Here is a 22,714-nt window from a genome sequence, read left to right as displayed (position 1 = left end):
TAAAGGGAAAGAAAGAGAGTTGTCTGTCGTGCAGAGAAGGATCTCAGCTCAGTCATCTCCATTGTGCTCCCTGGGGCGCCACAACTGAGCAGCACACGCATGCATTTATTACTGCATGTTGGGTCAGTTCTCTAGAGAGGAGGGAGGGAAGAGGAGTACACTTGTCTTTCAATGGTCCCTCTGCTGTTTAACGGATGGACAACTATGTTGTTTTGGATGTTTGTACTGAGGGGAAGGAGATGTGCTTAATTTAGCTTCTCTCTGAAGGGTTTTATTTTAGTATGGATGTGTGTGGCGCTAACAATCTGCTGGCATAGCTCTGCTCTTGTTAGTTTTTGTTGGCTCTGCCAAATACTTTGGACATTTCCAGGCCTGCCCATTCTTTACTATTCAGAACAGCTCTGATGTGCACCTCTCAGGGCAGCTCCAAAGGGCATATTTCAGTACACTGGAGGAGCAGTGTCTGCAGGTCAGGTCTTTGTTTCTCTTCCTTGCCCTGACACCTGTGAAGATGGCTGCCCCTCAGATTGAATGAGGCGTCCGGTGAAAATCCATCCATCTCCCAGATCTGTGGGAAAGAGAAAAATATTGAATGCAAATATTGTTGTTTCTGTCAGCCTCTTTTGTTCCAATGTGGATGTCGATTAAGGCAGCCCTACGCACGTCTCTGATTCAGAGGGGTTGAGTTAAATGCGGAAGACACATTTCAGTTGAATGCATTCAGTTCTAAAACTGACTGGGTGTCCCTTCCTACCGACTCCAAACATATCTCAAGGAGCAGATCTCGATTGTGCCAGTTGCTCAAGGACGTGTGATTAAAACACCATTTATATGCCGCGATGCCGCGGACCTAGTTTACTGCGTGTTCTTTTTACTGTCTTTTTCTGATTATGAAAAATGGCAATATTCACCGGTGAAGTGTTTTGAATTGAGTGTGAAAGACTGAAATAGGCTTGACATGCCTACACACGCTCACACACACACATACACTACCGTTCAAAAGTTTGGGGTCACTTAGAAATGTCCTTGTTTTTGAAAGAAAACCCTTATTTTTGGTCCATTAAAATAACATCAAATTGGTCACAAATACAGTGTAGACATTGTTAATGTTGTAAATGACTTGTACCTGGAAACAACTTTTTTTTAATGGAATATCTACATAGGTGTAACGGTTTTCTTTACTTGAAGGAGAGGCGGACCAAAACGCAGCGTGGTGGTTATTCATGTTTAATTTAAAAAGACACTATACACGAATAAACTAACAAAACAAGAAACGTGAAGACTCAAGACAGCCCTATCTGGTGCAAACACAGAGACAGGAACAATCACCCACAAACACACAGTGAAACCCAGGCTACCTAAGTATGATTCTCAATCAGAGACAACTAATGACACCTGCCTCTGATTGAGAACCATACGAGGCCGAAACATAGACATAACCCAAATCATAGAAAAACAAACAGACTGCCCACCCCAACTCACGCCCTGACCATACTAAATAATGACAAAAACAAAGGAAATAAAGGTCAGAACATGACAATAGGTGTACAGAGGCCCATTATCAACAACCATCACTCCTGTGTTCCAATGGCACTTTGTGTTAGCTAATCCAAGTTTATCATTTTAAAAGGCTAATTGGTCATTAAAAAAAACCTTTTCCAATTATGTAATCGAACCCTTTTGCAAAACTGTTGTACTAATTACATAAGCAATAAAACTGGCCTTCTTTAGACTAGTTGAATATCTGCAGCATCAGCATTTGTGGGTTCGATTACAGGCTCAAAATGGCCAGAAACAAAGAAGTTTCTTCTGAAACTCGTCAGTCTATTTTTGTTCTGAGAAATGAAGGCTAATCCATGCGAGAAATGGCCAAGAAACTGAAGATATTGTACAGCAATGTGTACTACTCTCTTCGCAGAACAGCTCAAACTGTCTCTAACCAGAATAGAAAGAGGACTGGGAGGCCACGGCGCACAACTGAGCAAGAGGACAAGTACATTAGAGTGTCTAGTTTGAGAAACAGACTAGAGGTCGACCGATTAATCGGAATGGCCGATTTGGAATGGTATTTTTGGACACCGATTTGGCCGATTTAATTATTAATATCTTTTACACCTTTGTTGAATCTTTATTCAACTTGGCAAGTCAGTTGAGAAAACATTCTTATTTTCAATGACGGCCTAGGAACGGTGGGTTAACTGCCTCGTTCAGGGGCAGAACGACAGATTTTCACCTTGTCAGCTCGGGGGATTCAATCTTGCAACCTTACAGTGAACTAGTCCAACGCTCTAACCACCTGCCTCTCATTGCACTCCGCGAGGAGCCTGCCTGTTACACGAATGCAGTAAGCCAAGGTAAGTTGCTAGCTAGCATTAAACTTATCTTATAAAAAACAATCAATCAATCATAATCACTAGTTAAATACACATGCTTGATGATATTACTAGTTTATCTAGCGTGTCCTGCGTTGCATATAATCGAGGTGCGTATCGTTGCTCCAATGTGTACCTAACCATGAACATCAATGCCTTTCTTAAAATCAATACACAGAAGTATATATTTTTAAACCTGCATTTTTAGCTAAAATAAATCCAGGTTAGCAGGCAATATTAACCAGGTGAAATTGTGTCACTTCTCTTGCGTTCATTGCACGCAGAGTCAGTGTATATGCAACAGTTTGGGCCGCCTAATTTGGCAGAATTTTACGTAATTATGACATAATATTGAAGGTTGTGCAATGTAATAGGGATATTGTCACGCCCTGGTCTAAGTATTTTGTGTTTTTCTTCATTTATTTGGTCAGGCCAGGGTGTGGCATGGGTTTTTGTATGTGGTGTGATTTGTATTGGGATTGTAGCTTAGTGGGGTGTTCTAGATAAATCTATGGCTGTCTGAAGTGGTTCTCAATCAGAGGCAGGTGTTTATCGTTGTCTCTGATTGGGAACCATATTTAGGCAGCCATATTCGTTGAGTGTTTCGTGGGTGATTGTCCTTATGTCCTTTAGTGTCCTTTTGTCTGTCGTATATTAGTTTGCACCAGTATTAGGCTGTTTCGGTTTTCGTTACGTTCACTGTTTTTGCAGTGTTTGTATTTTGATTCGTGTTTCTTCAGTTCATTAAACATGGATCGTAATCTACACGCCGCATTTTGGTCCGACTCTCCTTCACACCTAGAAAACCGTAACAGAATCACCCACCACAACAGGACCAAGCGGCGTGTCAACAGGCAGGAGCAGCGGGAGAAGCAACAGAGGGAACAGCAGGAGAGGCAGCAGTGTCTGGACTATACTACTTGGGAGGAAATAGACAGGTGGGCGGTCGACCCAGGAGGAGTGCCGGAGGCCGCCTGGGATTCGCTGGAGCAGTGCGAAGAGGGGTATAAAAGAATGGAGTTGGTGAAGCAAGCACGGCGGCGCGATAGGAAGCCCGAGAGTCAACTTTCTTGGGGAGGGGTGCTCACAGGGAGTAGGGCGACGCTAGGTAGGAGACCTACGCCAACTTCCTGTGGTTACCGGGGGGCTAGAGAGACTGGGCAGGCACCGTGTTATGCTGTGGAGCGCACGGTGTCCCCAGTGCGGGTGCATAGCCCGGTGCGGTATATTCCAGCTCCGCGTATCGGCCGGGCTAGAGTGAGCGTCGAGCCAAATGCCATGAAGCCGGCTCTACGCATCTGGTCCCCAGTGCGTCTCCTTAGGCCGGCTTACATGGCGCCAGCCTTGCGCACGGTGTCCCCGGTTTGCCTGCATAGCCCAGTGTGGGCTATTCCACCTCGCCGCACTGGCAGAGCGACCGGGAGTATTCAACCAGGTAAGGTTGGGCAGGCTCGGTGCTCATGAGCTCCAGTGCGCCTGCACGGTCCGGTCTACCCAGTACCACCTCCACGCACCAGCCCTCCGGTGGCAGCTCCCCACACCAGGCTTCCTGTGCGTGTCCTCGGCCCAGTACCACCAGTGCCAGCACCACGCATCAGGCCTACAGTGCGCCTCGCCTCCAGCGCTGCCAGAGCCTTTCTCCTCTTCTGCGCTGCCGGAGTCTCCCGCCTGTTCAGCGCAGCCAGAGCCTTCCTCCTCTCCTGCGCTGCTGGAGTCTCCCGCCTGTTTAGCGCTGCAAGAGCCTTCCTCCTCTACAGCGCTGCCGGAGTCTCCCGCCTGTTCAGCGCTGCCAGAGCCTTCCTCCTCTACAGCGCTGCCAGAGTCTCCCGCCTGGCCAGAGCTGCCAGTCTGCATGGAGCAGCCAGAGCTGCCAGTATACATGGAGCAGCTGGAGCTGTCAGTCTGAAAGGAGCTGTCAGTCTGCATGGAGCAGCCAGTGCTGCCAGTCTGCATGGAGCAGCCAGAGCTGCCAGTCTGCATGGAGCAGCTAGAGCTGCCAGTCTGCAAGGAGCTGTCAGTCTGCAAGGAGCTGCCAGTCTGCAAGGAGCTGCCAGTCTGCATAGAGCTGCCAGTCTGCAAGAAGCCGCCAGAGCTGCCAGTCTGCAAGAAGCCGCCAGAGCTGCCAGTCTGCATGGAGCAGCCAGAGCCGTCAGTCAGTATGGAGCAGCCAGAGCCATCAGTCAGCATGGAGCAGCCAGAGCCGCCAGTCAGCATGGAGCAGCCAGAGCCGCCAGTCAGCATGGAGCTGCCAGTTAGCATGGAGCAGCCAGAGCTGTCAGTCTGCCAGGATCCGCCAGTCAGCCAGACTCTTCCAGATCCGCCAGTCAGCCAGGATCCGCCAGTCAGCCAGACTCTTCCAGATCTGCCAGTCAGCCAGACTCTTTCAGATCTGCCAGTCAGCCAGACACTTCCAGATCCGCCAGTCAGCCAGGATCCGCCAGTCAGCCAGACTCTTCCAGATCTGCCAGTCAGCCAGACTCTTCCAGATCTGCCAGTCAGCCAGACTCTTCCAGATCTGCCAGTCAGCCAGACTCTTCCAGATCTGCCAGTCAGCCAGACTCTTCCAGATCCGCCAGTCAGCCAGACTCTTCCAGATCCGCCAGTCAGCCAGGATCCGCCAGTCAGCCAGACTCTTCCAGATCTGCCAGTCAGCCAGACTCTTCCAGATCTGCCAGTCAGCCAGACTCTTCCAGATCCGCCAGTCAGCCAGACTCTTCCAGATCCGCCAGTCAGCCAGGATCCGCCAGTCAGCCAGACTCTTCCAGATCTACCAGTCAGCCAGACTCTTCCAGATCTGCCAGTCAGCCAGACTCTTCCAGATCCGCCAGTCAGCCAGGATCCGCCAGTCAGCCAGACTCTTCCAGGTCTGACAGTCAGCCAGACTCTTCCAGATCTGCCAGTCAGCCAGACTCTTCCAGATCTGCCAGTCAGCCAGACTCTTCCAGATCCGCCAGTCAGCCAGACTCTTCCAGATCCGCCAGTCAGCCAGACTCTTCCAGATCCGTCAGTCAGCCAGGATCCGCCAGTCAGCCAGACTCTTCCAGATCTGCCAGTCAGCCAGACTCTGCCAGTCAGCCAGACTCTTCCAGATCCGCCAGTCAGCCAGACTCTTCTAAATACGTCAGTCAGCCAGACTCTGCCAGAACCGCCAGCCAGCCAGGATCTGCCAGAGCCAACTACCTGCCTGAGCTTCCTCTCAGTGCTGAGCTTCCTCTCAGTCCCGAGCTTCCCCTCAGTCCCGAGCTTCCCCTCAGTCCCGAGCTTCCCCTCAGTCCCGAGCTACCCCTCAGTCCCGAGCTGCCCCTCAGTCCCGAGCTGCCCCTCAGTCCAGTTGGGTCCTGGGTGAGGACTACTAGGCCATGGTCGGTGGCGAGGGTGGACTATCTAAGGACACGAGGAAGAGGGACTAAGACTCTGATAGAGTGGGGTCCAGGGTGTGGGGTCCTGCCGCCACCGTGGACAGAAGCCCACCCGGACCCTCCCCTATGGGTTTTGGTGTGCGGCCGGGAGTCCGCTCCTTGGGGGGGGGGGGGTTCTGTCACACCCTGGTCTAAGTATTTTGTGTTTTTCTTCATTTATTTGGTCAGGCCAGGGTTGTGGCATGGGTTTTTGTATGTGGTGTGGTTTGTATTGTGTTTTGTTTTGTATTGGGATTGTAGCTTAGTGGGGTGTACTAGATAAGTCTATGGCTGTCTGAAGTGGTTCTCAATCAGAGGCAGGTGTTTATCGTTGTCTCTGATTGGGAACCATATTTAGGCAGCCATATTCGTTGAGTGTTTTGTGGGTGATTGTCCTTATGTCCTTAGTGTCCTTTTGTCTGTCGTGTATTAGTTTGCACCAGTATTAGGCTGTTTCGGTTTTCGTTACGTTCATTGTTTTTGTAGTGTTTGTATTTTGATTTGTGTTTCTTCAGTTCATTAAACATGGATCGCAATCTACACGCCGCATTTTGGTCCGACTCTCCTTCACACCTAGAAAACCTTAACAAATATTTAGACTAATTGATGCCACCCGGTAGATAAAATACGGAACGGTTCCGTATTTCACTGAAAGAATAAACGTCTTGTTTTCGAGATGATAGTTTCCAGATTCGGCCATATTAATGTCAACTTTTTCACGAAAATAAGAAAAGCAATTAAATTAAATCATTTACCTTTGAAGAACTTCGGATGTTTTCACCCAGGAGACTCCCAGTTAGATAGCAAATGTTCCTTTTTTCCAAAAATATTATTTTTGTAGGCGAAATAAAATTCCCATTTGTTCATCACGCAAACGTTTTTCCAAATTAGCTCCATAATATCGACAGAAACATGGCAAACATTGTTTAGAATCAATCCTCAAGGTGTTTTTAACATATATATTCGATAATATATCCATTGAGACAATTGGTTTCTCATAAGAAGCGATTGGAAAAATGGCTACCTCAGTATTTTACGCAAGATTTTCTGCGGGAGACATCATGTGACCACTTGCTAAATGTGGTCCCTTACGGCTATTCTTCAATGGAAATGCATAAAAAGACATCACAATGCTGTAGACACCTTGGGGAATATGTAGAAAACGTAAGCTCATTCGTAGATCATTCACAGCCATATAAGGAGTCATTGGCATGAGGCGGTTTCAAAACATGCGGCACTTCCTGATTGGATTTCTATCTGGGTTTCGCCTGTAACATCAGTTCTGTTGCACTCACAGACAATATCTTTGCAGTTTTGGAAACGTCAGAGTGTTTTCTATCCAAAGCTGTCAATTATATACATAGTCGAGCATCTTTTCGTGACAAAATATCTTGTTTAAAACGGGAACGTTTTGTTATCCAAAAATTAAAATACTGCCCCCTAGTCGTAAAAAGCTAACCTTTCTAGCTCGACAACATTCCACTGAAATTCAAAAATATATTTTTTAAATATGTAACTTTCACACATTAAAAGGAACCAAAAGCTTTCATATGTTCTCATGTTCTGAGCAAGGAACTTAAACGCTTTTTTTACATGGCACATATTGCACCTTTACTTTCTTCTCCAACACTTTGTTTTTGCATTATTTAAACCAAATTCAACATGTTTCATTATTTATTTGAGGCTAAATAGATTTTATTGATGTATTATATTAAGTTAAAATAATTGTTCATTCAGTATTGTTGTAATTGTCATTATTACACATAAATTTTAAAAAATTGGCAGATTAATCGGTATCGGCTTTTTTTGGTCCTACAATAATCAGTATCGTTATCGGCGTTGAAAAATCATAATCGGTCGACCTCTAAAACAGATGCCTCACAAGTCCTCAACTCCTCAATGCGACTCTGGGATGCTGGCCTTCTAGGCAGAGCTCCTCTGTCCAGTGTCTGTGTTCTTTTGCCCATCTTAATCTTTTCTTTTTATTGGCCAGTCTGAGATATGGCTTTTTCTTTGCATCTCTTCCTAGAAGGCCAGCATTCCGGAGTCGCCTCTTCACTGTTGACGCTGCTTTTACCATTTATACTGTAGGAGTGTTGAGCTTGACGAGACAGTTCTGTTTACGCTGACGTGCTCGGAGGGGGGGCAACAGTCGGGCGAGTATCGTGCGCGACACAACAGCATTTCCCTTTGCTATCATGAATGTGAGACTTCACTTGACAAGTGCAACTGCCAGTGTCAGTTTTCCTCCTTCTGGATATAACTGATAAACATGATTAAGTGAGATGGCACAGTTCAGGCTTATCTCAACACCTATCCAAAAGGCTTTGTATTATCTGGCTACACCTGAGGAAAAACAGGAATGTTTTTGCCCACCCAGATGTCCTGCATACAATTTGAACACAACCAAGCCTTAACCGCTCTCAATTACGCTGAGCTTGCTTGAGGTTGTTTTGGAACAAGGTTGGTTGTGGTTGCAGCAGCACTGTAGCGGCAAGGCTGTTGATGTGGATCTAAGATAATTGGTGAGCAATATTCCCTATTAACCCAGGCTAAAGATTCTGAGCGCTTCGGTTTGACCCTGTGCTCTGTGTCAGCAGCGAAAGGCTTCTGAGATAAGTAAATGGATAAATCTACTCGACTGGCTTGTAGTTGACTTTTTAGAGAGTCAGGGGGGTTGATGCCTTTTGTGCTTTGGGATCCATTTTCCAGGGCTAATCTTCTGAATGTGACCCCCTCCCCTTCCCTCCCTGTACTCTGATGGCTGGCTGGGGGGCTGTGGGCCTGGTGCAGTGCATCACAGATTAGGCTGGGGACTGGGAGGGACGCGGCCACATGGCTCTACAGTGCGACCATTTTACTTGCATATGCGCCAAAATATTTTGCTGTGCAACCTGGAATTTTAATTTAGGAGCACAAGTGCGCCTAGAAAAATGTAGGATTCGAGCTTTTAATATCTGAAATATAATTTATTGTGCTCCTAAATGTCTTTGTTCTCCAACATTTTTCAACTTAAATAAAGCTCCGGCTCTGGAGGCCTGGGTGCTAGTCGGGCGGGTGCGCTCTCTCCCCTTACTCTGCTCTTGAAATGTTCATTCATTATTAATAGAGACTTTGTGGAGCAAGCAGCACCACTACAGGTCCATCTCTCTTGGCTGCTTGTGGATGGATGGGAAGAGTGGGAAGGAGAGAAGGAGAGGGGGAAGAGAGACAGAGAAAGAGGGAGGAAAAGCTCCTCTACCTAGCCTGGATAGAAAAATCCCCTGGAGCCCTGTGGATCACAAGACATTAATCTTGGTGTTTAATGAGCTACCGACTGCAGCTTTAATTACCAGAGCATAGACACCTGTGACTGGAGGGACTGACCACCTCCAAAACCATGCCCTCTTACATTCACCTCTTAGCACAAACAAACACTGCTGGAATGGGCCCACAAACACCTGTGTGTGTGTGTGTGTGTTTGCAGTTAGTGCATTCATCTTAAGATAGCTAAGTGGGACAAACATATCACAGGCATAGAAAGTACATTTTTTTCAATAGAGTCTAAGCTAGAAGGGGGTGTTTGATGTTTCAGAGTTTTAGATGTTTTTGGAAGATGGGCAGGGACTCTGCTGTCTTAGCTTCAGGGGGAAGCTGGTTCCACCATACGGGTGTCAGGACAGGGAAGAGCTTGGACTGGGCTGAACAGGAGCCTCCCTCCCATAGGGGTGTCAGGACAGAGAAGAGCTTGGACTGGTCTGAGTGGGAGCCTCCCTCCCATAGGGGTGTCAGGACAGAGAAGAGCTTGGACTGGGCTGAATGGGAGCTGCCCTCCCATAGGCGTGTCAGGACAGAGAAGAGCTTGGGCTGGGCTGAGCGGGAGCTGCCCTCCCATAGGGGTGTCAGGACAGAGAAGAGCTTGGACTGGGCTGAGCGGGAGCTGCCCTCCCATAGAGGTGGGAGGGTCAAGAGACCTGAGGTGGCAGATGGTATGCTCGGATGGGGGTGTAGGGTTAGCCTGAAGGTAGGGAGGGGCAGTTCCTCTTGCATTTCTGTAGGTAAACACCATGCTCTTGTAGTGGATGTGAGCTTTGACTGGAAGCCAGTGGAGTGTGCAGAGGAGCGGGGTGTCATGAGAGAACATGGGAAGGTTGAAAACCAGGCAGGCTTCAGCGTTCTGGATAAGTTGCAGGGGTTTGATGGCACAAGTGGGGGGCCCAGCCAACAGCGAGTTGTAGTAGTCCAGACGGGAGAAGACAAGGGCCTGGATTATGATCTGGCTTCTTCCTGTGTGAGGTAGGGTCATACTCTACGGATGTTGTAGAGCATGAACCTGCAGGAGCGGGTCACTGCTTTGATGTTTGGAGAGAATGATAGGGTGTTATCCAGGGTCACTAAGGTTCTTTGCACTCTGGGAGGGCGACACTCTGGAGTTGTTAACCGTGATGGAGAGGTCTTTGAGCGGGCAGGCCTTCCCTGGGAGAAAGAACAGTTCCGTTGAGGTTAAGCTTGAGGTGGTGGGTCGACATCCAAGTTGAGATAGAGATGCGTGTTGCCACCTGTGTGTCAGAAGGGGGGAAGGAGAAAAGTAGTTGAGTGTCATCCGCATAGCAATGATAGGAGAGACCATGTGAGAATATGATGGAGCCGAGTGACTTGGTGTATAGAGAGAAGAGGAGAGGTCACCTGTTAGGAGCGGCCTGCCAGGTAGGATGCAAACCAAGAGTGGGCAGAGCCTGAGACACCCAGCCCTGAGAGGGTGGAGAGGAGGATCTGATGGTTCACAGAGTCAAAGGCAGCGGATAGATCTAGGAGGATGAGAACAGAGGAGAGAGAGAGTCAGCTTTGGCAATGTGGAGAGCCTCCGGGACAGAGAGAAGAGCAGCTTCAGTTGAGTGACCCGTCTTGAAGCCTGACTGGTTGTCGTCAAGAAGATCATCTGAGAGAGCTAATGAGAGAGTTGATCAGAGACAGCACACAAAACAAGTGTTTTGGAAAGAGAAGAAAAAAGGGATACAGGTCTAAAGTTGTTGACCTCAGATGAGTTGAGTGTTGATTTCTTGAGGAGGGGAGCAACTTGGGTCAGAGGGGACAAGGATGAGGTGATGAGGAATGGGAGAAGGTCTCCAGAGAGGTCTGGAGAAGGGAGGAGGGGCTGGGGTCTAGCGGGTAGGTTGTCAGGGTGGCCAGACCTCACTAGTTACATGATTTCATCTGGAGAGCGAGGAGAGAATGAGGCCAAGGCATAGGGTAGTTCTATTTAACTAGGCAAGTCAGTTAATAAATTATTATTTACAATGATACAGCCTGGATTCGAACCAGGGTATCTGTTGTGACGCCTCTAGGAGGAAGGAGCAGGTGGAAAATAGTTTCCTTGGGTTAGAGGCAGAAGCTTGAAATGTAGAGTGGTAGAGAGGGGCTTCAGCAGCGGACACAGATGAAGAGAATGTGAAGAGGAGGAGTGAAAGGATGATAGGTCCTCCGGAATGTTTGTTTTCATACATTTTTGCTCAGCTGCCTGTATCCCTGTTCAGTATATTTGTATCTTGTGTCACCAGGCGCTTGGCGAGATCTCATACACTGGTGTCAGGGGAGGTGTGTGCTGCTTATCGGTAGGGCTGTGACACTACCAGTAACTCTTTGGTCCGTTAAACATCTGCTGTATGTAAAATATTGTGACTATAGCTTGGAAAATAAATACTTGCGACTCTGGATGACAACATAATGATGTTTGTTTCCAACATGAAGGCTGTTTTCCTAAAGAAGTTAAAGCCGCTTCGTGTTTTGTTTCCTTGCAACGATACTAACGAGTATGATGATACTGGTATCGTTCTGGCCCTAGTGGTCGGTGCAGTGTGAGTGGAGTGTGTGATTTGGGAGCTTCTTCAGAGAAGTCTCTGCTGTGTAGTGTGGTCCTGTATATGCCTGTGAAAGATTACTGCCTGCTAGGTCAGCTCATCTGGGCGCCCTCCGCCAAACGGGAGAGGGAGGGAGACATAAACCTGAACCTGAGCCAGGCTACTGTGTGTCTTTCTCTGTCTCTCTCTCTCTTTCTCTTTCTGGTCTCTCTCCCTCTCGGTCTTTCTCTCTTTCCCCCTCTCTCTGGTCTCTCTCTCTCTGGTCTCTCTCTCTCTCTTGACAGCCAACCACACGCCAGCTAGCAACCTCCCACCTCACACAACAGCCAATTAACAGGCTGGAATTAAGAGCCATGGAGTTAATTGGCGGTGCATTGACCTATTAGCTGCTAATCTGACCGGAACCGCTCCTCCTATTTTGATTTGGAGAGAGATTTCATACATTGAAAGCAATGTTGTTTTGTTTGGGTGAAAATGCTTATTTTAATTTGACAGTCTGTTTTTCAAATGGGAAGATAAGTGGAAGAGGCACTTTCCACATTGAGTGGAATGTTATAAGGGATGGTTATAAGGGATGGTTATAAGGGATGTTATAAGGGATGGTTATAAGGGATGTTATAAGGTATGGTTATAAGGGATGTTATAAGGGATGGTTATAAGGGATGGTTATAAGGGATGGTTATACGGGATGTTATAAGGGATGTTATAAGGGATGGTTATAAGGGATGGTTATAAGGGATGTTATAAGGGGTGGTTATAAGGGATGTTATAAGGGATGGTTATAAGGGATGTTATAAGTTATGGTTATAAGAGATGTTATAAGGGATGGTTATAAGGGATGTTATAAGGGATGTTATAAGGGATGGTTATAAGGGATGTTATAAGGGATGGTTATACGGGATGTTATAAGGGATGTTATAAGGGATGTTATAAGGGATGGTTATAAGGGATGTTATAAGGGATGGTTATACGGGATGTTATAAGGAATGTTATAAGGGATGTTATAAGGGATGGTTATAAGGGATGTTATAAGGGATGTTATAAGGGATGGTTATAAGGGATGGTTATAAGGGATGGTATAAGGGATGTTATAAGGGATGGTTATAAGGGATGGTTATAAGGGATGTTATAAGGGATGGTTATAAGGGATGTTATAAGGGATGTTATAAGGGATGGTTATAAGGGATGGTTATAAGGGATGGTTATAAGGGATGTTATAAGGGATGTTATAAGGGATGGTTATAAGGGATGTTATAAGGGATGGTTATAAGGGATGGCCATTCAACATGTAAGTTACTTGTTGCAGAGTAAAAGGAGACAGGCCATCTTTTGTCCCTCTTTTGTCAGGGAAGAATGCTTTCTAATCTGTTGCTGTAAGGACTGTGGGAACTGTGTGTAAAAGTACCACTCTCCTTCCACATCAGTCAGTGGAAACAGGTTGCCCCTCCCTGGCTCTTATTGTGTCGGCTGCTTGCCTGCCTGCCGGGTATAGTCTTGAGACAATTCAAACGTTTCCTCTCTGTGATAGCTTACTAGCTGCAGCTCTCTCTTTCTGCCCTACGCCACTGCTACACCCCTCAGTCACTCCTTCTCCTTTTCCCCCTCCCGCTGAAGATGGACTGGCTGTCATTCACTCTCCTCTCATGGCCACACCCACTTCCCAGGTTGTTGTTAAAATTCAAGTTTTAGTGTTGTTTCTATGTGTTTTTGTTGGTTACGTTTTTTGACTTATATTAATAGTAGGTTTGATCTGTGCACCTCTTTGTTTGTGTGTGTGTGTCTCTGACTGTCCCCAGAAAGAGTATTGCTCCTGTTCTCTTGGCTGTGGTGGACTGTGAGAGACATAAGGTCGTTAGGAATGCTTGATGCAAACCAGATGCCTGTTTGCTTCTCTTCAGTGCTAGAGGAAAATACTAGAGGGGGGGCGGTGATCCTGACAGAGTAAAGCAGATGTGATCCTGACAGAGTAAAGCAGATGTGATCCTGACAGAGTAAATCAGATGTGATCCTGACAGAGTAAATCAGATGTGATCCTGACAGAGTAAATCAGATGTGATCCTGACAGAGTAAATCAGATGTGATCCTGACAGAGTAAATCAGATGTGATCCTGACAGAGTAAATCAGATGTGATCCTGACAGAGTAAATCAGATGTGATCCTGACAGAGTAAATCAGATGTGATCCTGACAGAGTAAATCAGATGTGATCCTGACAGAGTAAAGCAGATGTGATCCTGACAGAGTAAATCAGATGTGATCCTGACAGAGTAAAGCAGATGTGATCCTGACAGAGTAAATCAGATGTGATCCTGACAGAGTAAATCAGATGTGATCCTGACAGAGTAAATCAGATGTGATCCTGACAGAGTAAATCAGATGTGATCCTGACAGAGTAAAGCAGATGTGATCCTGACAGAGTAAATCAGATGTGATCCTGACAGAGTAAATCAGATGTGATCCTGACAGAGTAAAGATGTGATCCTGACAGAAAAGTGATCCTGACAGAGTAAATCAGATGTGATCCTGACAGAGTAAATCAGATGTGATCCTGACAGAGTAAAGCAGATGTGATCTCTGTTTATGTAAATGAAGGTTTAGAGATTTCCCGTCATTTACGCAGGGGGCTGTTTTCTCTTCTGTAAAAAAACTGGATCGAGAAAAGGAATGCAAATTGGCCACAGAAGAAATGGCAACTTAGCTTTCGGTTCTTCATCAGCCTCTTGCTGTTTTATTGATAGATATTTCCCCCTCTCTTTACCTACTCCGACACACTCTTAACCCCATATGTGTTATTAGTTACAGTGAGTGGGGATGTGTCTATATTCAGTCAGGCCAGCATGACTTTGCAATGGGATGATTCCCATGTTTTCTTCTATAATCTGCTGGTGTTGTTGTCAAGAACCAGCTGGCCAGGTTGGCTGGCTGCTTACTTGTTGTCATGACATTGTGACCTTTGGACTGCCATGTCAGAGGAGGGTCGGTCGGCCGAGGCCTCAATGTTAAATCCTTCTTAACAAACAGACATAAAGAACAAGGGTTCCTGTCAGCCTACTGCACAGAATACCAGGGCAGAGTTCAGCATGGAACAACGTTGTGGAACCTACATATAAGAATATATCTCTCTGACAAGTAGAATCAGGAATCACGTCCACTTTATTCTTGCAACGTTTGTCTTGTGAACGTAGCCCTGTCAGCACAGCCTTGGCTGTGTACAACTTTGGCTTATTTCACAGCCATCTCCTCATTTGAGCTTGAAATAGTATATGGAGGGATGCCTGAGTTCCTTCTCCTACAGTTTCTGTTGTTTCCTCTACAGTGTTTCAACGATAAGACATGTCAGTGTCTAAACACACACTTTTTTTCTGGAAACACACTCTTCTCAGCGCACAGCTTAGGCTTTTTTGGTCTGAATCTGAGATAGGTTTAGAAGCTGGCTCACAGGGTCCAGAGGGGCTAAGGAAAGGCATCTGAAAGAGGGGTAAAGGGGAGTTGAGGAATGGGGGAAGTTTTGTAGTAGATGGGAGGAGGGAGACTAGTGATATGAAGAACAAGGTCAAGCTCTCTCCAGGGTGGACGGACAGCTTTTTTCTTTTAGCATTTGGCAACCAAGTTAAAATGTCAGGCCTTTTTAGGTTTTTCTGGCGGCTGTTTACAAGTGCACCTGTGAAATGTAGCCGGCCCTCTACTTAAAGCCCTGAAAAATATATGAGCCCAGATCCTCTTAAACAAGCTGTTCAGCACTCACTGCTCTGCTTTGCCAAGGGCAAAAGGGTTTCTTTCACTGTTGCTATGGGGGGGGGGGCAAAGAAATCACAGTTTAATCACAGAAATCACAGAGAGACGCAATCATCGATGTATATTTATGTCTGTGTAGACTTTCTCCTCACCTAACTAAACTAATCTGTCTCCACAATGTAGGCCTAACACATTTTCATTTACCTGAAGTTTATAGCTGCACAGTTTGGTAGCGAGCTCAGAACCGAGTCTCGTCACAATAAGGAACAACATCTTGTCAAATAACATACAGGGGATTGTGGTCATGTGTGGTGTTTATTACTCTGTGCTGCACGGTGCTGCACACAGGGACAGAGGTTTGCTGGAGACATGTTTGAAAGGAGCTTAAGTGCTCTAAGATGTCTAAGATGTCTCACAGTGGCTGTTAGTGAGATTAGCAGAGCATCCAGGCCATAGCCGCTCATGATCCAGAAACAAACCCCACTATCAAAGTCGGGTAGTAAAGACACCGCTAGCCTGCTCTGTTTGTGTGATGTTGCCAAATCCTATGGTCACTGTCAAGACAACACAAACATGTCCGGGACCAGGATAGGGAAACTGTGCTATCTTGTGTGGTATTCTATGCAGCATCGAGCAGGTGCCCTTGTTCTCTAAGACATCACGTGTCAATGACCATAGGAGTTGAACAGACAGAGGAAACCCATCAGAGACTAGGCTAAGACAGTGCACCTGGAGCTTCTATCTATCTATCTATAGACACACCTACTCATTCCAGGGGTTTTCTTTATGTTTACTATTTTCTACATTGTAGAGTAATAGTGAAGACATCAACACTATGAAATGACACATGTAATTATGTAGTAACCAAAAAGTGTTAAACAAATCAAAATATATTTTATATTTGAGATTCTTCAAAGTAGCCACCCTTTGCCTTGATGAAATCTTTGCACACGCTTGACATTCTCTCAACCAGCTTCATGAGGTAGTCACCTGGAATGCATTTCAATTAACAGGTGTGCCTTGTTAAAAGTTAATTTGTAGAATTTCTTTCCTTCTTAATGCGTTTGAGCCAATCAGTTGTGTTGTGACAAGGTAGGGTTGGTATACAGAAGATATCCCTATTTGGTAAAAGACCAAGTCCATATTATTTGTGTCACACCCTGACCATAGTTTGCTTTGTATGTTTCTATTTTTTGTTTGGTCAGGGTGTGATCTGAGTGGGCATTCTATGTTACATGTCTAGTTTGTCTATTTCTATGTTTGGCCTGATATGGTTCTCAATCAGAGGCAGGTGTTAGTCATTGTCTCTGATTGGGAACCATATTTAGGTAGCCTGTTTGGTGTTGGGTTTTGTGGGTGATTGTTCCTGTCTCTGTGTTTGCACCAGATAGGGCTGGTTTTTTTTCTTCGCATTTCTTGTTTTGTTAGTTTATTCGTGTATAGTGTCTTTATAAATTAAAACATGAATAACCACCACGCTCCGTTACAATTTGGTAAAAGACCAAGTTCATATTATGGGAAGAACAGCTCAAATAAGCAAAGAAAAACAACAGTCCATCATTACTTTAAGACATGAAGGTCAGCCAATCTGGAACATTTCAAGGAGTTTGAAAGTTTCTTCAAGTGTAGTGGCAAAAACCATCAAGCGCTATGATGAAACTGGCTCTCATGAGGACCACCACAGGAAAGGAAGACCCAGAGTTACCTCTGCTGCAGAGGAAAAGTTAATTAGAGTTAACTGCACCTCAGATTGCAGCCCAAATATATGATTCACAGAGTTCAAGTAACTGACTCATCTCAACATCAACTGTTCAGAGGAAACTGCGTGAATCAGGCGTTCATGATCGAATTGCTGCGAAGAAACCACTACAAAAGGACACCAATAAGAAGAAGAGACTTGCTTGGGCCAAGAAACACGAGCAACAGACATTACACTTATGGAAATCTGTCCTTTGGTCTGATGAGTCCAAATCTCCAGGCTGTGTAAGGGCTATTTAACCAAGAAGGATAGTGATGGAGTGCTGCATCAGATGACCTTGTCTCCACAATCATCTGACCTCAACCCAATTGAGATGGTTTGGGAGGAGTTAGACCGCAGAGTGAAGAAAAAGTAGCCAACAAGTGCTCAGCATATGTGGGAACTCCTTCAAGACTGTTGGAAAAACATTCTTCGTGAAGCTGGTTGAGAGAATGCCAAGAATGTGCAAAGCTGACATCAAGGCAAAGAGTGGCTACTTTGAAGAATCTCAAATATAACATAGATTTTGATTTGTTTAATGCTTTTTTTGGTTATTACATCATTCCATATGTGTTATTTCATAGTTTTGATGTCTTCACTATTATTCAACATTGTAGAAAATAGTAAAAATAAAGACAAACCCTTGAATGAGTAGCTGTGTCCAAACTTTTGACTGGTACTGTATCTAGCCAGCCTGCAGCAGCGCTTTCACTTGACCCGTCTAACTGGGTACAGACACACTTCAGGCTTGAATGGAAACTTGTGGTGAAATGTAGCTGCTCTGTCTGTTTTCTGTGCTGCAGAGAATGACTTGCTTAATGATAATCACACCGAATACAAACATACACATACAGTTGAAGTCGGAAGTTTGCGTACACCTTAGCCAAATACATTTAAACTCAGATGTTCACAATTCCTGACATTTAATCAAAGTAAAAAGTCTTAGGTCAGTTAGAATCACCATTTTATTTTAAGAATGTGAAATGTCAGAATAATAGTAGAGATAATTATTTATTTCAGCTTTTATTTCTTTCATCACATTCCCAGTGGTTCAGAAGTTTACGTACACTCAATTAGTATTTGGTAGTATTGCCTTTAAATTGTTTAACTTGGGTCAAATGTTTCGGGTAGCCTTCCACAAGCTTCCCACAATAAATTGGGTGAATTTTGGCCCATTCCTCCTGACAGAGCTGGTGTAACTGAGTCAGGTTTGTAGGCCTCCTTGCTCGCACACGCCTTTTCAGTTCTGCCCACAAATTTTCTATAGTATAGAGGTAAGGGCTTTGTGATGGCCACTCCCAATATATTGACTCTGTTGTCCTTAAGCCATTTTGCCACAACTTTGGAAGTATGCTTGAGGTTATTGTCCATTAAGAAGACCCATTTGAACCAAGCTTTAAGTGCCTTGAGATGTTGCTTCAATATATCCACATAATTTTCCTACCTCATGATGCCATCTATTTTGTGAAGTGCCCCAGTCCCTCCTGCAGCAAAGCAACCCCACAACATGATGCTGCCACCTCCGTTCTTCACTGTTGGAATGGTGTTCTTCGGCTTGCAAGCCTCTCCCTTTTTCCTTCAAACATAAAGATGGTCATTATGACCAAACAGTTCTGTTTTTGTTTCATCAGACCAAAAAGTACGATATTTGTCCCCATGTGCAGTTGCAAACCGTAGTCTGGCCCTTTTATGGCGGTTTTGGAGCAGTAGCTTCTTCCTTGCTGAGCGGCCTTTCAGGTTATGTCGTTATAGGACTCGTCTTACTGTGGATATAGATACTTTTGTACCTGTTTCCTCCAGCATCTTCACAAGGTCCTTTGCTGTTGTTCTGAGATTGATTTGCACTTTTTGCACCAAAGTACGTTCATCTCTAGGAGACAGAACACGTCTCCTTCCTGAACGGTATGATGGCTGCGTGGTCCCATGGTGTTTATACTTGTATACTATTGTTTGTACAGTTGAAAGTGGAACCTTCAGGCATTTGGAAATTGCTCCCAAGGATGAACCAGACTTGTAGAGGTCTACAATTTTTTTCCTAGGCCTTGGCTGATTTCTTTTGATTTTCACATGATGTCAAGCAAAGATGCACAGAGTTTGAAGGTTGGCCTTGAAATACATCCACAGGTACACCTCCAATTGACTCAAATGATGTCATTCAGCCGATCAGAAGCTTCTAAAGCCATTAAATCATTTTCTGGCATTTTTCAAGCTGTTTAAAGGCACAGTCAACTTAATGTATGTAAACTTCTGACCCACTGGAATTGTGATACAGTGAATTGTATTTGAAATAATCTGTCTGTAAACAATTGTTGGAAAAATTACTTGTGTCATGCAGGGTAGCCTAGTGGTTAGAGTGTTGGACGAGTAACCAGAAGGTTGCAAGTTCAAACCCCCAAGCTGACAAGGTACAAATCTGTCATTCTGCCCCTGAACAGGCAGTTAACCCACTGTTTCTAGGCTGTCTTTGAAAATAAGAATTTGTTCTTAACTGACTTGCCTAGTTAAATAAAAAAAGATGTCCTAACCGACTTGCCAAAACTGTAGTTTTTAACAGGAAATTTGTGGAGAGGTTGAAAAGCGAGTTTGTAAACTTCTGACTTCAACTATACGTGCAAAAACAGCATTATTGTTTGCCACATGGGCTGAAACTGCACCTTTTTGTTTCTCTCCGTAGCTCACGCACTTTCAATATTTAAAATGAAATCATTCGATTTTTCCATTGGGTTGATGATGGGGCTTGCTAATTGATTGTTTTTTCAAGATAAGTGATGAGAAGTGAATGGTCCAATCCCTCGGGTATCTCACTCCACCCCCATATGCCATGTGTTGAAATATGCAGACAGGTGGATTCAAAGTACATTTACATTGGAATACTTCTGACAGCCATCTTTCTAGCTCTGCCCACAACGTCCGGACCTGATAGCATTCCCAGAAAACATGGATTATTGACTCATTTTGTTGTTTTACACTAAAGACATGACTCTGCCGTTGTGCTGTTGAATTTGTGCATTTTGTCTCTTGTTTCATACTTTAGCTTGTACTAGATTAAGTGTACATTTTCGTTAATTGTAATTTTGTTAGTTATGCCCCAACTATCCCTACATCTTGTGTCTCTAACCCTGTCTCTCTCTCTCTCTCTCTCTCTCTCTCTCCGTCTATCTAACTGAGGATATACAGACTTGCATTGTGTTATAGTTTGTCTTTTCTCCCTGCATGCTTACGGTCAATATATGATTTTCAGATGTCAGTGAAATATATGACTGACTGTTTTGTTTCTAATCTATATTTTGAGATGCCAGGTACAATATGCTGCCCACTTGAAATAGTAGGCTTGTGATTTAGTATTATATAATATAATTATATAATACTTGTATTTTCAGGGCAGTGTACATAGTGTAACTGCAAGACATAGCTCACATCAACTTCCCTCCCTTTGCCTGTCTGGTCTTTGGATCCCCTTCACCTCTGCTAGGAATCTACTTTACACTTTTGTCTGCTGTTTTGGCACAGCCAGGATTCAGGAAGTGTCTCATGTGTTGTTAGTGTAACATTAGCATTTCTTATAAACCACTAAGTCTTGCCCGACTGAGTAAAACTGAGAAAATGGAGAGAAACGTTTGTGTGCGTTAGGCCAATAAGTGAATTAATCATACATTAAAGCCAATACAGGCGGGTTAAATTATTCAAATTCTTGGTAGTTTGTTCAACAGAAAAGTGAAACAGAGGAAATTGTAGCCAGTGTAGCTATATAAATTGTTTTATGCAGCTGAGCTGATTCGCAAATTTGTTTAAAAAAAAGACTAACCCTGTCTTTCTCCGTCTGTCTATCTAGCTGAGGAGGACGGTGTGTGGGAGAGCGGCCTGTCCTATGAGTGCAGGACGCTCCTGTTCAAAGCCATTCACAACCTGCTGGAGCGCTGTCTCATGAACCGCAGCTTCGTACGCATCGGCAAGTGGTTCGTCAAGCCCTACGAGAAGGATGAGAAGCCCATTAATAAGAGGTAAGATGCTCCTACTCACTCCTCCAGTTCTCTCCTTCTTCCTTCCCCTCTCCCAGTGTCAACAGTCCTCAGGTTCTCTCCTTCTTCCTTCCCCTCTCCCAGTGTCAACACTCCTCCAGTTCTCTCCTTCTTCCTTCCCCTCTCCCAGTGTCAACAGTCCTCCAGTTCTCTCCTTCTTCCTTCCTCTCTCCCAGTGTCAACACTCCTCCAGTTCTCTCCTTCTTCCTTCCCCTCTCCCAGTGTCAACAGTCCTCAGGTTCTCTCCTTCCTTCCCCTCTCCCAGTGTCAACACTCCTCCAGTTCTCTCCTTCTTCCTTCCCCTCTCCCAGTGTCAACAGTTCTCCAGTTCTCTCCTTCTTCCTTCCCCTCTCCCAGTGTCAACAGTCCTCAGGTTCTCTCCTTCCTTCCCCTCTCCCAGTGTCAACAGTCCTCCAGTTCTCTCCTTCTTCCTTCCCCTCTCCCAGTGTCAACACTCCTCCACTCCTCCAGTTCTCTCCTTCTTCCTTCCCCTCTCCCAGTGTCAACAGTCCTCCAGTTCTCTCCTTCTTCCTTCCCCTCTCCCAGTGTCAACACTCCTCCAGTTCTCTCCTTCTTCCTTCCCCTCTCCCAGTGTCAACAGTCTTCCAGTTCTCTCCTTCTTCCTTCCCCTCTCCCAGTGTCGACACTCCTCCAGTTCTCTCCTTCTTCCTTCCCCTCTCCCAGTGTCAACACTCCTCCAGTTCTCTCCTTCTTCCTTCCCCTCTCCCAGTGTCGACACTCCTCCAGTTCTCTCCTTCTTCCTTCCCCTCTCCCAGTGTCAACACTCCTCCAGTTCTCTCCTTCTTCCTTCCCCTCTCCCAGTGTCAACACTCCTCCAGTTCTCTCCTTCTTCCTTCCCCTCTCCCAGTGTCAACAGTTCTCCAGTTCTCTCCTTCTTCGTTCCCCTCTCCCAGTGTCGAACACTCCTCCAGTTCTCTCCTTCTTCCTTCCCCTCTCCCAGTGTCAACACTCCTCCAGTTCTCTCCTTCTTCCTTCCCCTCTCCCAGTGTCAACACTCCTCCAGTTCTCTCCTTCTTCCTTCCCCTCTCCCAGTGTCAACACTCCTCCAGTTCTCTCCTTCTTCCTTCCCCTCTCCCAGTGTCAACAGTCTTCCAGTTCTCTCCTTCTTCCTTCCCCTCTCCCAGTGTCAACACTCCTCCAGTTCTCTCCTTCTTCCTTCCCCTTTCCCAGTGTCAACACTCCTCCAGTTCTCTCCTTCTTCCTTCCCCTCTCCCAGTGTCAACACTCCTCCAGTTCTCTCCTTCTTCCTTCCCCTCTCCCAGTGTCAACACTCCTCCAGTTCTCTCCTTCCTTCCCCTCTCCCAGTGTCGACACTCCTCCAGTTCTCTCTTTCTTCCTTCCCCTCTCCCAGTGTCAACAGTCCTCCAGTTCTCTCTTTCTTCCTTCCCCTCTCCCAGTGTCGACACTCCTCCAGTTCTCTCCTTCTTCCTTCCCCTCTCCCAGTGTCAACACTCCTCCAGTTCTCTCCTTCTTCCTTCCCCTCTCCCAGTGTCGACACTCCTCCAGTTCTCTCCTTCTTCCTTCCCCTCTCCCAGTGTCAACAGTCCTCCAGTTCTCTCCTTCTTCCTTCCCCTCTCCCAGTGTCAACACTCCTC

General features: G+C 45.6%; 1 protein-coding gene and 1 long non-coding RNA gene across 3 annotated transcripts in view; one reads left to right on the top strand and one right to left on the bottom strand.

Moving 5' to 3' along the window:
• LOC135548584 (mediator of RNA polymerase II transcription subunit 13-like) overlaps window positions 1-22,714 on the top strand; it is a 119,347-nt gene that overhangs the window by 14,875 nt on the left and 81,758 nt on the right. For both annotated transcript variants that reach the window (XM_064978336.1, XM_064978337.1), the window contains exon 3: window positions 20,912-21,080. In XM_064978336.1, coding sequence (XP_064834408.1) covers window positions 20,912-21,080 — 169 coding nt within the window. The remainder of the gene's footprint in view (window positions 1-20,911; window positions 21,081-22,714) is intronic.
• On the bottom strand, window positions 8,522-20,976 carry LOC135548585 (uncharacterized). Its single transcript, XR_010456848.1, has 3 exons — window positions 20,885-20,976; window positions 10,436-10,557; window positions 8,522-10,308 (listed from the first exon to the last, which is right to left on the bottom strand). It is a non-coding gene; the product is annotated as an uncharacterized LOC135548585 (long non-coding RNA).

Source organism: Oncorhynchus masou, chromosome 11 (assembly GCF_036934945.1).
Source record: "Oncorhynchus masou masou isolate Uvic2021 chromosome 11, UVic_Omas_1.1, whole genome shotgun sequence".
In the NCBI taxonomy this organism is placed as follows: domain Eukaryota; kingdom Metazoa; phylum Chordata; class Actinopteri; order Salmoniformes; family Salmonidae; genus Oncorhynchus; species Oncorhynchus masou.
The sequence above is the reverse complement of the archived record's forward strand: the minus strand, read 5'-3'. Positions and strand labels throughout refer to the sequence as shown.